Raw genomic sequence first — 18,898 nt, 5'->3', positions numbered from 1 at the left:
AGATATATGCTTTGCACGTTTTCTCCCTGTCTGTAGCTTATCTTTTTATCCTTTTAATAGTGTCTTTCACAGAGTTAAAGTTTTTAATTTTGATGAAATCCAATTTATCAATTTTTTTCTTTTAGGTATGGTGCTTTTGGTATTATGTCCTAGAGATCTTTGCTTAGCCTGAGATCTTAAAGATCTCCTGTTTCTTCTAAAAGTTTTATACTTTTATGCTTTATTTTTTATGTTATTCTATTTTTTGAGACGGAATCTCACTCTGTTGCCCAGGATGGAGTGCAGGGGCATGATAGCAACTTACTGCAGCCTCCACCTCCCGGATTCAAGCAATTCTCCCGTCTCAGCCTCCAGACTAGCTGGGTCTAGAGGTGAGCACCACCATGCCCAGCTAATTTTTGTATTTTTTAGTAGAGATGGGGCTTCATTATGTTGGCCAGGTTGGCCTTGTATTCCTGACCTCAGGTCATCTGTCCGCCTCAGTCTCCCAGAATGCTAGGGTCACAGGTGTGAGCCACCACGCCTGACCTATGTTTTATAACCAAATTCACAACCCATTTTGAATTAATTTTTGTGAAAGATGTGAAGTTTGGGTTAAGGTTTATTCTTTTGCCTTATGAGTGTCCAACTGCTCCAGCACTATTACTAAAAAGACAATGTAAAACCTCTTAAAGAATACTCATCTTTGTCTATAAACAGTATGTTACATAGAGTTACTATTACCTATTTTAAATTAAAAATTGACAATTCCAACTGATTTTCACATTTTGAAAAACAGTAACATATCTCAAGTAATTCCTACAATGCTAACATTTTTTAGATAAATAAAATCAAATTTTATAACTATATAGCTTTTTTCCCCGCCTAAAGCAAGGTCTTTCTCTGTTTCCCAGGCTACAGTGCATAACTCACTGCAGCCTCAACCTCCTGGGCTCTAACAATCCTCCCAAATAGCTGAGACTCCAGGTGGGTACCACCATGCCTGGTTAAATTGTTTATTTTTATTTTTTGGTAGAGACAAGTTCTCACACTATTGCTCAGGCTGGTCTCCAACTCCTGACCTCAAGTGATCCTCCCTCCTCGGCACCCCCAAGGTGCTGGGATTACAGGTGCAAGACACTTCATGTAGCTACTATATATTTCTTGTGATTTATTAATACAGGAAATCCTAGCCAGAACAATCAGGCAAGAGAAAGAAATAAGGGGCATTTAAGTTGGAAAACAAGAAGTCAAACTATCTCTATATGCCAAAGATACGATCATATACCTAGGAAACCCTAAGGACTTACCCAAAAGACTCCTAGATTTTTTTTTTTCTTTCCTGGAGACAAAGTCTCATTCTGTCACCCAGGATGAAGTGCAGTGGCATGATGTCAGCTCACTGCAACCTCTGCCTTCCAAGTTCAAGTGATTCTCATGCCTCAGCCTCCCAAGTAGCTGGGATTACAGGCACCCACCACCACGCCCAGCTAATTTTTGTATTTTTAGTAGAGACAGGGTTTCACCATGTTGGCCAGGCTGGTCTCTTAACTCCTCCTGACCTCATGTGATCCGCCCGCCTTGCCTCTCAGTGTTGGGATTACAGACATGAGCCATCATGCCAGGCCGACTCCTAGATTTGATAAATGAATCAGTAGCCTCAGGTTACAAAAGCAATGTACACAAATCGGTAGCACTGCTACACACCCCCACCAACAACAGCCAAGCTAATAATCAAATCAAGAACTCAATCCCTTTTACAACAGCTACAACAAAAATAGTAAGATACCTAGGAGTGTACTTACACAAGTAGGTGAAAGATCTTTACAAGGAGAACTACCAAACACTGCTGAAAAAAATCACAGATGACACAAACAAATGGAAACATCCTATGCTCACAGACTGGAAGACTCAGTATTGTGAAAATGACCACACTACGCAAGGCAATCTACAGATTCAATGTAATTCCTATCAAAATACCAACATCATCTTTCACAGAGTTAGAAAAAAAAAGTCCTAAAATTCATATGGAACCAAAAAAGAGTCTGCATAGCCAAAGCAATCCTAAGCAAAAAAAAAAAAAACAAATCTGGAAGCCTCACATTACCTGACTTCAAATTATACAAGGCTATAGTAACCAAAACAGCATGGTACTGGTATAAAAGTAGATATGCAGATTAATAGAACAGAATAGAAAACCTAGGAATAAAGCCAACTACTTACAACCAACTGATCTTTGACAAAGCATACAAAAACATAAATTGAAAAAATGATACCCTGTTCAATAAATGCTGCTGGGAAAACAGGACAGCCACATGTAGAAGAATGAAACTGGATCCCTATCTCTCACCACATATAAAAATCAACTCAAGATGGATTAAACACTTAAAAGACATGAAACCATAAAAATTCTAGAGGAAAACCTAGGAAAAACTTCTGGACATTACCCTACGCAAAGAATTTATGATTAAGATCCCAAAAACAAATGTAACAAAACCAAAAATAAATAAATGGGGCCTAATTAAACTAAAAAGCTTCTGCACTGCAAAAGAAATAATCATTGCAACAGACAAGTCACAGAATGGGATAAAATATCAGCAAACTATACATCCAACAAAGGACTAATACAGGGAACTCTATCTTGTAGAACAGAATCTACAAGGAACTCAAAGCAGCAGGAAAAAAAAATAATCCCATCAAAAAGTAGGCAAATGACATGAACAGACACTTCTCAAAAGAAGAAACACAAATGGCCCATAAACGTATAAAAAAATGCTCAACATCACTAATAATCAGGTAAATGCAAATTAAAACCACAACGAGATACCACCTTACTCCAGCCAGAATGGCCATTATTAAAAAGTCAAGAAAACAATAGAAGTTGGCAACACTTGTACACTGCTGGTGGGAATGTAAATTATAAATTAATACAACCATTATGGAAAACGGCATGGAGATTTCTCAAAAAACTAGAAAGCAGATCTACCATTCAATCTGACAATCCCAGTACTGGGTATCTATACAAAGGAAAAGAAGTCATTATATCAAAAAGACACCTGCACACATACATTCACAGCACAATTAACAACTGCAAAGATATGGAACCAACCTAAACGCCCATCAGCCACTGAGTAGATGAAGAAAATGTGGTATGTCTACACCATGGAATACTACTCAGCCACAAAAAGAATGAGATAATGTCTTCTGCAGCAACTTGGATGGTGCTGAAGGCCATTATTCAAAGTGAAGTAACTCAGGAATGGAAAACCAAATAGTATTGGAAATTCAGTATGTTTTCACTTATAAGTAGGAGCAAAGCTATGGGTACACAAAAGCATAGAGTGGTATAATGGATATTGTAGACTCAGAAAAGGGTAGGAGGGGGTGAGGGACAGAAAACTACATATTGGGTACAATGTACACTAGTTAGGTAAGAGGTGCACTGAAATCTCAGACTTCACCACTACACAATTCATCCACTTAACAAAAAACCACTTGTACCCCAAAAGCTACTAAAAAAATACACAAATAACTCATTAATATACTATAGTCTCTCTGTCTTACAGGCTTCTAAACCAGCACTGTCCAAGATAACTTTCTGCAGTCACTAAAATACTCCTTTTTTTAAATTTCAATAGGCTTTTGGGTAAAATACTCTATATCCAATTTTTTTTTTTACATCCATGACCATTTTGTATTAATTTTATAAGATATAAGGCTTAGGTCAAGGCTTATTTTCTTACCTATAGATATCCAGTTGCTCTGGTATCATCTGTTGAAAAGAAAATGTAGTCAGTATCCACATGTGGCTACTAAGCCTTGGAATGTTGTCAATGCAACTGAATAACTGAATTTTTAATTTCACTTAATTTAAATTGAAATGGCCACGTGTAGCTAGTGGCTTCTGGATTCCACTTTTGGACAGTGCAGCTCTAAACCCTTCCCTCTACTTAATACTTTTGCCTCCTTAGTATCTCCCTTTTCCCTAGATGTCTGCTTATTAATTAGCTAGACACTATCTTCAAATAAGAAGTCCCCTTTCTGGCCAGGCGCAGTGGCTCACGCCAGTAATCCCAATGTGGGCGGATCACCTGAGGCCAGGAGTTCTGAGACCAGCCGGACCAACATGGTGAAACCCTGTCTCTACTAAAAATACAAAAAAACTAGCTGGGCATGGTGGCATGCGCCTTGTAGTCCCAACTACTTGGGAGGCTGAGGCATGACAATCGCTTAAATCTGGGAGGCAGAGGTTGCAGTGAGCCAAGATTGTACCATGTACTCCAGCCTGGTTGACACAGCGAGACTCTGTCTCAAATAATAATAATAATAATAATTTAAAAATTAAAATCTCTTTTCTTTCTTGTGGAAAGAAAAAATAAGCACCTGATTCAATTCTGTCAAATTTCAGGTCTCTATTTGCTCTCACAAAGATCTGAATTTCCTCCACTAAATGTTTATCATACTTTATTATTACTATCTTATTTGCAAGTCTCAATGGACAATAAAATTCATGGGAGTAGGCAACATGTCTGATTTCCCTCAGTGAATCCCCAGCTACATTAGCAAACTGCTTTGAATGTATTATTTGGTGACCATACTAAGGAATCAGATAACTTATTTGGAAGAAAAGAAAAAGTTAATTTGTCAGTTGGCTACAAGGTAGGTGGTATTTTCCAACAGCACCACAGCTTGCATTCCTTCATAATTTCAAAAAATATGTATTTCAGAAATTTCTTAGCTCTCTTGAAATTGTCCTTTGCAGAATAACAGGAAGATCATCATAACTGATGTTTAAATACCCTTCTACTATCCATTTTCACATATCACTAGCCCATTAACTCACAACTCCTTAAAATGTCAGTAACAAACCTAGCTTAATTCTAGGATGCCAATGTAGATAGCTTATTCTGCTACATACTCTTCATCAGTGTTGAAGTGTTGGTCAAACTGTTCCAAGAAACTTAAGTAATAATACTAGCCAACTTTTACTGAGCATTTACAACGTGCAAGGTACCACGCCATGTTCCTTACAATGTTTCATTTACTCCTCACAACAGCTCTTAGGTAGATTATATTATTATATATTATCCTCATTTTATAAAGAAAAAAATCCCAAGGTAAACTCTTCACAATTAACCTCTACCACACCACATACTGATTTCCAATATAGCACTTACTATATTCTAATGTTTTGTTTGTTTATTTACTTACTCATTGTCTCTCTCGGTATATAAAGTGAGAAAGGCCCTTGAGGACAGGAGTTTTGTCTGTCTTGTTCATCTCTGCATCCCTAGCACCTACAATATTGTCTATAATGTAGTGAGCAATCAAAAAATACACATTGAATGAGTAAATGGATAGATAAGTGAATAAATTAAGCAATGAACGACTAAACAAAAGGTCTAGAAAGAAAAGTTAAGTTACTTGGCCAAGGATATAGTAAAATCCAGGATTCAACCGAAACAATCTGGCTCTAGAGCCCATATTAGTGACTTAGCCATGATTTATTCCTGTGTGGAGCATGTGGCATAGAAGGCAAGCTAACCACCAAAGATTTAAGTATAGAGTTCTATATTATACTACAGAATACAGAGTTTTGCTGAGGAAAGGCTGCCCAGCCAGGGACTACTTTTCCCAGTACTTCTGCATGTAAGTAGGGCCATGTGACTACTTCTAGCCAAAAAATTGTAAGTGGTGATAATTGACAGTAATTTCCAGGTTAGTGTAGTTAAATATTTTGAATGCTTTCCGTACACCTTCTTCTTTCCCAGGGACAGTAGAAGCTTTGCATTAAAGATGGCATCAAAAGATGAACATATCTTGGATTCTTGAGTAACAATTTGAAAGAAAATGCAAAATAAACTTTTTTTTTTTTTTTTTTGGGTCTTAAACCACTGAGAATTGGGGATTATTAGTTACAGTAGTTAGGCTACCATGATTAATCCAAGGAAGGAGAGTTTGAACTATAATAATAGTAAAAGAGCATTAAGATTTTTATCAGGGCCCGGGCACGGTGGCTTACACCTGTAACCCCAGCACTTGGGGAGGCTGAGGCGGTGCATCACTTGAGGTCAGGAGTTCGAGACTAGCCTGGCCAACATGATGGAATCCCGTCTCTACTAAAAATACAAAAATTAACTGGGTGGGTGTGTTGGTGGGTGCCTGTAATCCCAGCTACTTGGGAGGTTGAGGCAGAAGAATCACTTAAACCCAGGAGGCAGGGGTTGCAGTGAACTGACATATGGGCCATTGCACTCTAGCCTGGGCAACAGCACAAGACTCCGTCTCAAGGAAAAAAAAATTTTTTTTTAAAGTAAGAGAAAGAGTATCTGACTTTAAGTCAAAGACCAGGCTTTCTAAAATAGTTTATTTGGAGAATTAAATGAGATAATGTGAAAGTGCTTTAGAAAATGAAACATACTAAGAAATTATGAGATAACTAGAGTATAAGAAGTAATATGGTAAAACAGAAAGAGAAACGACAGTCAAAAGACCTGGGCTTAAGATCTCTCTGCCAATTACAACATACATAACCTCAGATCACCTGTAAAATGTACAGTCATGAGCTACACAACAGTGGTTCAGTAAATGACAGACCGTATACAATGGTGGTCCCACAGGTAATAACGGAGTTGAAAAAGTCCTGTTGCCTAGTGACATCTTGATGTTCCTGACCCTGTGAAGGCCTAGGCTAATGTGTGCGTTGGTGTCAGCAATTTAAACAAAAAAGTTTTAAAAGTAAAAAAAAAAATAAAAATAAAAAATTTGAAGATAGAAAAAAGTTCATGGAATAAGGATATAAAGAAATAAAATATCTTTGTAAAGCTGTACAACGTGTCTGTGTTTTAATCTAAGTATTACTACAAAAGACTTCTTTTTAATTCACAACTTATAAAGCTAAAAAGTTAGATTATTAAAGAAAAAAATTTTTATAAATATAGTATAGTCTGGGCCGGGCGCGGTGGCTCAAGCCTGTAATCCCAGCACTTTGGGAGGCCGAGACGGGCAGATCACAAGGTCAGGAGATCGAGACCATCCTGGCTAACACGGTGAAACCCCGTCTCTACTAAAAAATACAAAAAACTAGCCGGGCGAGGTGGCAGGCGCCTGTAGTCCCAGCTACTCGGGAGGCTGAGGCAGGAGAATGGCGTAAACCCGGGAGGCGGAGCTTGCAGTGAGCTGAGATCCGGCCACTGCACTCCAACCTGGGGGACAGAGCGAGACTCCGTCTCAAAAAATAAATAAATAAATAAATAAATAAAATAAAATAAATATAGTATAGTCTAAGGGTACTGTGCTTAGAAAGTCTACAGTAGTGTACAGTAATGTCCCAGGCCTTCACATTCATTCACTATTCACTCACTGATTCACCCAGAGCAACTTCCAGTCCTATAAGCTCCATTAATGGTAAGTGCTCTATTCAGGTATGCCATTTTTAATATTTTATACCATATTTTCTTTTTTTTTTTTTTTTTTTTTTTTGAGATGGAGTCTCACTCTGTCGCCCAGGCTGGAGTGCAGTAGCTCGATCTCGGCTCACTGCAAGCTCCGCCTCCCGGGTTCACGCCATTCTCCTGCCTCAGCCTCCTGAGTAGCTGGGACTACAGGCGCCCGCCACCGCGCCCGGCTAATTTTTTGTATTTTTTAATAGAGACGGAGTTTCACCATGGTCTCGATCTCCTGACCTTGTGATCCGCCCGCCTCGGCCTCCCAAAGTGCTGAGATTACAGGCGTGAGCCACCGCGCCCGGCCTTTATACCATATTTTCTTAAGTAAATCTTTGTTGTTGTTGTTTTTTAAGAGAGAAGCTCTCAACATGTTGCCCAGGCTAGACTCTAACTCCTGGGCTCAAGCAATCCTCCTGACTCACCCTCCCAAGTAGCTGGGACTGCAAGCCTGGTGCCAACGTGACTGGTTATACCATATGTTAGGGTATACCATCTAGGTTTGTATAAGTACACTCTCCCGTGTTCATAAAACGAAGAAATCGCCCAATGATGCATTTCTCAGAACATATCCCGGGTGTTAAGTGGCATATGACTGTAACCGATTTGCCCTTTTCAAAGAACTTTTGTAAAGATTAAATATGTAAACTCTGAGGCCAGGCGTGGTGGCTCAAGCCTATAATCCTAGCACTTTGAGAAGCCAAGGCAGGTGGATCACTTGAGTCTAGGAGTTCGAGACCAGCCTGCCCAACATGGCAAAATCTTACCTTCACAAAAAATACAAAAATTAGCCAGGCGTGGTGGTATGCCCCTGTAGTCCCAGCCATGGGAGAAGTTGAGACAGACAGGATTGTTTGAGCCCAGGAAGCGTAGGCTGCAGTGAGCTGACACTGCACTACTGCACTCCAGCCTGGGCAACAGAGTGAGACACTGTCTCATAAAAGAAAAAAGAAAAAGAAAAGGTAAACTCTGGGAAAACATTTTGTAAACTACAAAACACTACAAAAAGTAAACTATTGCAATTAATAGCAGCACGAACCTACAAAATGCCATTGAAATTAGTAATTTCAGTAGCATTTTGTCTTCAAGCGCTTTTTAGACAAATGTTCACAGTAAAGCAAATTCTTTCAAACTATTTTTATTTTTTATTTTTTGAGATGGAGTGTTTCACTCTTGTTGCCCAGGCTGGAGTGCAATGGCGCGATCTCGGCTCACTGCAACCTCTGCCTCCCGAGTTCAAGTGATACTCTCACCTCAGCCTCCTGAGTAGCTGGGATTACAGGAATGCACCACCACGCCCGGCTAATTTTTGTATTTTTAGTAGAGTGGGGTTTCATGGTGTTGCCCAGGCTGGTCTCGAACTCCTGACCTCGGGTGATCCATCTGCCTCAGCCTCCCAAAGTGCTGGGATTATAGGCGTGAGCCACTGCCCCTAGCCTAAACTAATTTTCGTTTAACCAAACATTATTTTAAAACATAGAGATAATCTATGTTAAATCATCTAAAACAAAACTCAGAAAATTAAGACCTACAAAAGTCTCTTCCAATTTTAATAACTGAAAATGTGCATTTTCCCCAGGTAATTCCAATAAAAATTATTGGCTTTAATTAAACAGACAATTCTCCCATATTTAGAATAAGAGCTAAAAAGTAAAATAATCTGATTAAATATTCATTAAAGACTATTTTAAAATTTATTAAAGATTAGTTTCCCAGCAACAAGTACACAATTCAGTTTCATTTGAGATTCAATTGCATCTGTTTCTCACTTGTGTACTCTGAAGGCACTGTGAAGTCCCCCACCACCAACACAAAGATATTGTGGATATATAAAACCCAAAAAAAGGGGAACTTGGAGGGAGATTTTTAACAGTGATACATAATTCTACAGTTCCTAACCATAAACTATAAAAAGAAATGAGACTGTATCAGTCCAATTTAATAATATAAGAACATTATCTCTATTTTACTTTAATATTAAGTTTCACATTACAGAAAACAAGCAAGTGGCAGACACTGGCTGCATGGTTCGCTTCTTGTGTCCTTAAAATAGAAAACAAGTCTGCAAGAAAAGCACTTGACAACACTCAACACCTATTCATAAATTCAAAAAACAAAAATAGAAACCTCCCAACAAATTAGAAAAGAATATCCTTAGTCTGATAAAAGGTATTCCCACCCCACCCCCAAAAAAAACCCAAAACAACCAACCAAACAAAACCCTAGCAAATTACTTAATGGCACAATTATGAATCCTTTTTTGTCCTGAGTTTGGTAAAAAGACAAGGATGTCCTCCACCACCACCTCTAATCAACAATGTATCAGAGGTCCTAGTCAATACAATAAAGCAAGAAAAAGGGGGAAAAAGTACAAAAATTAAGAAGGGGCCGGGCGCAGTGGCTCACGTCTATAATCCCAGCACTTTGGGAGGCCAAGACGGGCAGATCACGAGGTCAGGAGATCGAGACCACGCTCGCTAACACAGTGAAACCCCGTCTCTACTAAAAAAAATACAAAAACAAAATTAGCCAGGCGCAGTGGCTGGTGCCTGTAGTCCCAGCTACTCGGGAGGCTGAGGCAGGAGAATGGCGTGAACCCGGGAGACGGAGCTTGCAGCGAGTGGAGAACACGCCACTGCACTCCAGCCTGGGCAACAGAGCGAGACTCCGTCTCAAAAAAATAAAATAAAATAAAAATTAAGAGGAAGAAGTAAAACCGGTATTATTCGAAGATGAGCTGGCTGGACACAGTGGCTCATGTCTGTAATTCCAGCACTTTGGGAGGCTGAGGTGGGAGGATCAATCACTTGAGGCCAAGAGTTTCAGACAAGAAAACAAGCAAGTGGCAGACACTGGGCCTGGGCAACACAGTGAGGCCCTGTCTACAAAAAAGATTTTAAAAATTAGTCAAACGTGGTGGTACATGCCTGTAGCCCCAGCTACTTGGGAGGCCAAGGTGGGCTTGAGCCCATGAGTTTGAGGTTGCAATGGGTCATGATTGTGCCACTATCACAAAAAGGTCAAAAGATGTAAACAAACACTTCATGAAAGATATCCAAATGTCCAACAAATATATAAGATGTTCAAAATCATTGGTCATCAAGAAACCACAAATTAAAACCACAGCCAGATACCATTATATCTTTACAATAATGGTTAAAATTAAAAGACTAACAAGTGTTACTATTGGTGAGGATGTGGATGAACAAGAACTTTATATATGGCTGACTGGGAGTATAAATTGGTACAGCCACTTTGGAATATCAGTAACTACACCCCCGGACATATTCCCAAGTAAGTAAATGCTTTGTCCATCGAAAGTCATGGGTTTTTTTTGTTTTTTGTTTTTTTAAAAAAGGCACAAAGCAACTTTATTCATAATTGTCCAACACTCCACACAAATCAAATGTCTATGAAAAGAAAACAAAGAAACACTTGCAAATTCATACATGAGACTAACATGAAGCAACGAAAAAAACAAACAACAAAAATTTGATGAATCCCACAATCATAATGTTGAATACATGATGTTAGATACAAAACAGGACCTCCATTTATATAAAATACAGAAATAAGAAAACTAATATATGCTGATGAGAGTTGAGAAGTATGATTATCTTTGGTTGGGGGTATAAACTGGGAAGGGACACAAGGAAGACTCATGAAGTGCTTAAAATGTTCTATATGTTAACTTGTGTGGTTTTTTGAGTATTTATACTTGTGTGTTAAATATTCGTTGTGTTGTACAACTTAAGATTTGTATACTTATTTGTTCCTCTTTTTAGTTGACATGTAGTAATTATACATATTTGTACAGTATATAGTGATATTTTGATATATGTATATAATGTGTAATAATCAAATCAGGTTGACTAAGATATCTATCACTTCAAACACTTATCATGTGTGTTAAAAACATTCAAAATCCTTTCTAGCTTTGTGAACATACACAATAAATTTTGTTTTAGACAGAGTCTTACTGTGTTGCCCAGGCTGGAGTGCAGTGGTGCAATCTCAGGTAACTACAACCTCCGCCTCCCGGGTTCATGCGATTCTGCTGCCTCAGCCTACTGAGTAGCTGAGATTGCAGGCATGTGCCACCACATCCAGCTAATTTTTGTATTTTTAAGAGAGACAGGGTTTCACCATGTTGGCCAGGCTGGTCTCGAACTCCTGACCTCAAGGGATCTACCCGACTCAGCCTCCCAAAGTGCTGGGATTACAGGTGTGTAATCCCACAATAAATTTTTGTTAACTATATTCACCCCACAATGCTACATAACACAAGACTTATTCTTCCCCTTTAGCTGTAATTTTGTATCCATTGACCAACTTCTCCCCATCCTTACCTCTTGCAATCCTTTCTCAGCCTCTAATAACCAAAATTCTATTTCTGTGAGTTGAAATTTTTTAGCCCTTTCATATAAGTGAGAACATGCCGTATTTATCTTTCTGTGCCTGACTTATTTCATTTAATATAATTTCCTCCAGGTTCATCCATGTTGCCACAAATGACAGGATTTCATTCTTTTTTTATGCCTGAATAGTATTGTATTGTGCATATCTGTCACATTTTCTTTATGCATTCATCAGTTGATGGACAGTTAGGTTGATTCCATATCTTGGCTACTGTGATCTCTTTAATATACTGATTTCCTCTTCTGTAGACGAATTCCCAACAGTGGAATTGCTGGATCATACGGTAGTTCCATTTTTAAATTTTTTGAGCAACCTTTAGACTGTTTTCCATCATGGCTATAGTAGTTTACATTCCCACCAGCAGTGTAAAGGATCTTTTATTCTTTTATTTTTGAGGGTTTTTCCTTGACTTACTACTCTTCCTGATGGATGAAAGTATGTGTGGGTTAGCAGCTCTGCTATATACTACACCAGAATCTCTTCTATTACACATTCCTCACCTTACCCCACCCTCCATCCTCTATCACCACTCTTTGAAGTTTATAGATCAAAGTTTGTGTTCTTCTTTGCTTGTTTGGGTGTTACCAATAGATTTTTGGCTGTTTCCTCACATCCTACACACACATACATTTTGTTTATTTTGTTAGTTATTGGGGGAAGATTGCGATACTACTTCATTTTACTATCTAAAAGTTATTTTTCTAATATCGAGGGAAAAATAAGCAGTACACATGACAGCAGGTCATTTAAAAAGGAAAGTGGAACTGATACCTGATTCTATATACTCCAACATATTTGCAGAGATGTGCAATGTATGGAACACTATACCAGTATATGCTCACCTTGTGAGACCACATTTTTTCCCATTAACAGAGGTGGTTCTTCTCCAGCAACTGAGAAGAGTTGGTAGATTTCTCCACTATTCTGAGGATTTTAAATTCTCAGAAAGAGAGAGAGAAAGGCATCAGTTACTCCAGACTGGTCTGAGCCTCACACATAAAAGTGGTATGTTTAGGTCAGGTGCAGTGGCTCACACCTGCAATCCCAGCACTTTGGAAGACTGAGGCAAGAGGAATGCTTGACCCTAGGAGTTCAAGACCAAACCAGGCAGTATAGTGAGACCCTGTCTCTACTTAAAAAAACAACAACAAAAAAAAGTGTCTTGATTGTGCTCGGTATCTGCTGGCTTGTTTCTTTTTGCCTTTTAAAAGTTTTGTGGGGTGAGGTGAGCAGACCTGGAGATGAGACCAGAGGCCGAACTCGGGTTCTGACAAGATGGCCGGGCTGCTCCGCAGAATCATCAAGGAAACCCAGCGTTTGCTGGCAGAACCAGTTTCTGGCATCAAAGTAGAACCAGATGAGAGCAACCCCCGTTATTTTCATGTGGTCACTGCTGGCCCTCAAGATTCCCCCTTTGAGGGAGGGACTTTTAAACTTGAGCTATTCCTTCCTGAAGAATACCCAATGGCAGCCCCTAAAGTATGTTTTATGACCAAAATTTATTATCCTATTGTAGACAAGTTGGGAAGAATATATTTAGATATTTTGAAAGATAAGTGGACAGTTCTGCTACCGATCCAGGCCTTGTTAAGTGCTCCCAATCCAGATGATCCATTAGCAAATGATGTAGTGGAGCAGTGGAAGACCAACGAAGCCCAAGCCATAGAAATAGCTAGAGCATGGACTAGGCTATATGCCATGAATAATATTTAAATTGATCCGATCATCAAGTGTGCATCACTTCTCCTGTTCTGCCAAGACTTCCTCCTTTTTGTCTGCATTTAATGGACACAGTCTTAGAAATATTACAGAATAAAAAAGCCTAGACATCTTCAGTCCTTTGGTGATTAAATGCACATTAGCAAATCTATGTCTTGTCCTGATTCACTGTCATAAAGCATGAGCAGAGGCTAGAAGTATCATCTGGATTGCTGTGAAACATTTAAAAGCAGTGGCCCCTCCCTGCTTTTATTCATTTCCCCCATCCTGGTTTAAGTATAAAGCACTGTGAATGAAGGTAGTTGTCAGGTTAGCTGCAGTGGTGTGGGTGTTTTTCTTTATCTTATTTTTTTGAGGGGGGAGGTAGTTTTATTTTAATTTTATGGGCTCCTTTCCCCCTTTTTTGGTGATCTAATTGCATTGGTTAAAAGCAGCTAACCAGGTCTTTAGAATATGCTCTCTAGCCAAATCTAACTTTATTTAGACGCTGTACATGGACAAGCTTGACTGTTTGAACCAAAATGGGAACATTAAACAAACATCACGGCCCTCACTAATAACATTGCAGTCAAGTGTGGATCCCCCCTTCAAAACAGGCTTGTGACCATTTTGTATGGTTTGTTTGCAAACTTCTGTAAATCTTATGTTTTAGTAAAATATTTTTTGTTATTCTAAAAAAAAAGAAAAAAAAAAGTTTTGTTGGCCAGGCACAGTGGCTCACGCCTCTAATCCCAGCACTCTGGGAGGCTGAGGTGGGTGGATCACTTGAGGTCAGGAGTTCGAGACCAGCCTGGACAACATGGTAAAAACCCGTCTCTACCAAAATACAAAAAATTAGCCAGGCATGGTGGTGTGTGCCTGTAATCCTAGCTACTCGGGAAGCTAAGGCAGGAGAATCACCTGAACCAGGGAGGCAGAGGTTGCAGTGAGCCAGTATCACATCACTGCACTCCAGGTGGTGTAACAGAGTGAGACTCTGTCTCAAAAAACAAAAACAAACAAAGTTGTTGTGTATAAGAATGTATCAATAAATACTACCAAAAACAATCTACGGATTCAATGCAATCTCTGTCAAAATACCAATGACATTGTTCACAGAAATAGAAAAAATAATCTTAAAATTTAAATTGAACCACCAAAGACCCCAAAGAGCCAAAAGCTTAACTGAACAAAAAGAACAAAATTAAAGGCATTATACTACTTGACTTCAAAATATATTACAAAATGACAGTAACAAGAAAAGCACAATATTGATATAAAAACAGACACACAGACCCATGTGACAGAATAGAGAGCACAGAAATAAATTCCTGTATTTATAGCTAACTCCTTTTCAACAAAGTTGCTAAGAAGAACATACACTGGGGAAAGGATACCCTCTTCAATAAATATGCTGGGAACACTGGATATCCACATGCAGAAGTATGAAATTAGACACCCATCTTTCATAACATACAAAAAAATCAACTCAAAATGGATTAAAGACTTAAATTTAAGATCCAAAACTATAAAACTACTAGAAGAAAATATAGGGGGAAAGCTCCATTACATTGATCTAAGCAAAGATTTTATGAGTAATGTTATAAAATCACAGCCAACAAAAACAGAGAAAACAATTTCTGTCAACTAAAAAGCTTCTGTACAGCAAAGGAAATAATCAACAGAATGAGGAGATAACCTGTACAATGGGAGAAAATATCTTCAAACTATTCATCCAACATAGGACTAATACTAGGAATGCACAAGGTACTCAAACAACTCAACAGCCAAGGAACCCCGAACAATCTAACTAAAAAGTGGGCAAAGGATCTAAAACGACATTTCTCAAAAGGAGATATACAAATGGCAAACAAGTATATGAAAAAATGCTCAACATCACTAATCATCAGGGAAATGCAAATCAAAACCACAATGAGACATAATATCACTCCAGTTAGCACAGCTATTTATCAAAATGCAAAAAAAGGAAAATTCTGGTGGGGATAAGGAGAAAAGGGAATACTGGCACACTGTTATGGGAATGTAAGTGAGTACAGCCATTACAGAAAACAGTATGGAGGTTACACAAAAAACTAAAAACAGAACTACCATATGATCCAGCAATTCCACTACAGGGTATATTATATATTCAAAGGAAATGAAATCAGTAGGTTAAAAAGATATTTATGCTGTTTCTTGCAGCATTATTCATAACGGCCAAGATATGGAACCAAATTAAGTGTTTGTCAATGGATGAATGGATTTCTAAAATGTGGTATGTATACACAATTGAATACTATTCCACCACAAGAAAAGAGAGAAATCAGCCAGGCCTGGCAGCTCACACCTATAATATCTGTACTTTGGGAGGCCAAGGCAGGAGGATCACTTGAAGCCAGGAGTTTTGAGACCAGCCTGGGCAACAAATCAAGACTCTACCTCCACAAAAAAATTAAAAAGTTAGCCAGATGCAGTGGCATGCACCTGTAGTCCCAGCGACTCAGGAGGCTGAGGCAGGAGAATGCCCTGAGCCTAGGAGTCTGAGGCTGCAGTTAAGTATGATCATGACACTGAACTCCAGCCTAGGTAACAGAGCAAGAGCCTATCTCTTAAAAAAAAAAAAAAAAAAAAAAAGGTTGGGGGGCAAGGTGGGTGGATCGTTTGAGGCCAAGGGTTCAAGAACAGCCTGGGCAACATAGCAAGACCTAAGATAAGCCAACATTTGAATAATAATTAGAGTCACTTAAGTAAACAACAAAATAAAAGGAAAAGGAAATATATACATCTTTTTCTGGCATGAAGCAAGAAAGAATCTCAGATTGAAAGGGAGCATCAACAGTACTGGAAAAGACTGATAAAGAACTATTAACATTCAGACATACTCTGGTTAAGTCAACCATTTCAAGTATAAAGAAATAATTCTTCAATCAATAAGTTAGAAAACAAAAAGTCACTTACAAGAAGAAAATAAAAACTGCTAATACCAGGAGTTGTAGTCTCCCCTTAAGGAGAGACTCAGCTGTTTTTCTTCGTTTTTGAGAAGTGCCTTGCTCTGTCACCCAATCTGGAGTGCAGCGTTAAGATCATAGATCACTGCAGCCTCAAATTGCTGGGCTCAAAAGATCCTTCCACCTCAGCTTCTGAAAGAGCAGGGACTACAGGCACATGCTACTTATTGCACTTGGCTATTTTTCAAATTTTTTGTAGAAATAGGGTCGCTCTGTTGCCCAGGCTGAGGTGCAGTGGCACAATCATAGCTCACAGCAGCCTCAAATTCCCGGCTCCAGCAATCCTGCTGCCTCAGCCTCTGGAGTAGCTGGGACTACAAGTGTGTGCCACAATGCCCAGCTAATTTTACTCATTTATTTGTTGTCCAGTCTGGTCTCAAACTCCTAGCCTCAAGCAATCCTCTCACCTCAGCATCCCAGTCCACCATGTCACCTGGATTACAGGCATGAGCCACGGCACCAGTTCTGCTTTTGTTTTTTAGAGACATGTTGCCCAGACTGGAGTGCAGTGGCTATTTCCAGCCACAGTCATCATACACCACAGCCCTGAACTCTTGGCTTCCAGCGATACTTAAGCCTCAGTCTCCCCAGTAGCTGGGACTACAAGCACACACCATTGTTCCTGGCTCAGTTCTTGTTTTTGTTTTTTTTAATCTTTTAAAATGCCTTTTTCTTTTTTTTTTTTTTTTTTTGAGACAGAGTCTCGCTCTGTTGCCCAGGCTGGAGCGCAGTGGCCGGATCTCAGCTCACTGCAAGCTCTGCCTCCCGGGTTTACGTCATTCTCCTGCCTCAGCCTCCGAGTAGCTGGGACTACAGGCGCCCGCCACCTTGCCCAGCTAGCTTTTTGTATTTTTTTTAGTAGAGATGGGGTTTCACCGTTTTAGCCAGGACGATCTCGATCTCCTGACCTCGTGATCCGCTCGTCTTGGCCTCCCAAAGTGCTGGGATTACAGGCTTGAGCCACCGTGCCCGGCCTTAAAATGCTTTTTTTAACGTTGTTTTTGGCTTTTGATCACAGCACATGCATCAGTTTTTTCACTAAAGGAAAACTGTGGGAACAAATCATGTACCCTCCCAAAGGACTTGTTCATTTATACACTTGTAAATAATTTGTTTATTGCTGTGAAAATTAAAGATATAGAAAACTAAGCAACAAATCTGCTTCTTTTACCAAAATGAAATAAGCTCATTTAACAACGAAATATGACTCATGAACAAAATGACAAAATTCTTATGTTTTGTTTTCCTGGCATTTCTTAATACAAATCATTTAAAAACCCATCTAAAATGTAAATCTTTATATGTAAAGAACTATAAAACATGATCAGATAATAATCATAAAGCATAGCTCATAAAAGAGATGATAGTTCGTAGATTTTATTTGTTGAAAATCACTTCAGTGTAATTAGTTTTTCCACTACAGTATTCAATACCATTAAGACAAGAGGGAAAAATGTCTACACAGTTCTAAGAGATTATTATCTACAGTCATTTCTATATTTGAGTATATAAAGGCAAAAAACACATTTTCAAACATGAAAGAACCTATGGAACATAGACTCCAAAGCCCTCCTCACATAAAAACAAAAAAACTTAACAATGAAATAAACAAAAAAGAAGTAGTAGTGAGCATTGAATCTAACCAGAAATAGAACTAAGGCTAAATAATTACTGGAGAAGTTAGGGAGGATGTAAATTTGAAAGGAAAAATACCATAAGCAAGAAAATTCAGGAGGTAAAGAGTAGAAAAGGTGAAGGAAGTTTAAGAAAGACAATTACCTTACTTTTCAGAGTAGAAGTCAATCCATGCCATCTAAATCTGAAACAACAACTTCAATCTCTCAATAATGTATTTAATCTCTTGTTGTGACCTTAGAAAGATATTTTAGGAATTCTTTTTTTTGAGACAGGGTCTCGTTCTATTGCCCAGGCTGGAGTGCAGTGGCGTGATCATGGCTCACTACAGCCTCAACCTCCCAGGCTCAATTGATCTTCCCATCTTAGCCTCCGGAATGGCTGGGACTATAGGCATACAACCACCATGCCCAGTTAATTTTTGTATTTTTTTTGTAGATACTGGGTCTCACTGTATTATCCAGGCTGGCTTCAAATTCCTGGGCTCAAGTGATCCATTTGCCTCAGCCTCACAAAGTACTGGGATTACAGGTGTAATCTCTTTCCTTAAAAAAATCCAATCATTTTTCTAGCTATCCATTCAGTCTTCCACTAAATATATACATAGAGAGTTATCTGGAATGTTAATCAAATGTTAACACTGCTTATTTCTGAGAGGGTTAGATTTTGGGTAATTTGTTGCTTTATTCTTTCTATTTTTCTGTATTAGATTTT

General features: G+C 38.8%; 2 protein-coding genes across 5 annotated transcripts in view; one reads left to right on the top strand and one right to left on the bottom strand.

The window, feature by feature from the left end:
• Positions 1–18,898, bottom strand: part of NFATC3 (nuclear factor of activated T cells 3) — a 152,693-nt gene that overhangs the window by 84,610 nt on the left and 49,185 nt on the right. The window lies entirely within an intron of this gene.
• Positions 12,712–13,922, top strand: LOC103233237 (ubiquitin-conjugating enzyme E2 N-like). The gene has a single exon (XM_007993861.3). It carries the CDS (start codon positions 13,119–13,121, stop codon positions 13,554–13,556), a length of 438 nt encoding a protein of 145 aa, XP_007992052.2. The 5' UTR covers positions 12,712–13,118; the 3' UTR covers positions 13,557–13,922.

This window comes from Chlorocebus sabaeus, chromosome 5, assembly GCF_047675955.1.
Source record: "Chlorocebus sabaeus isolate Y175 chromosome 5, mChlSab1.0.hap1, whole genome shotgun sequence".
Lineage (NCBI taxonomy): Eukaryota > Metazoa > Chordata > Mammalia > Primates > Cercopithecidae > Chlorocebus > Chlorocebus sabaeus.
Note: the sequence above shows the minus strand (reverse complement) of the source record. Positions and strands in the feature narration are given on the sequence as shown.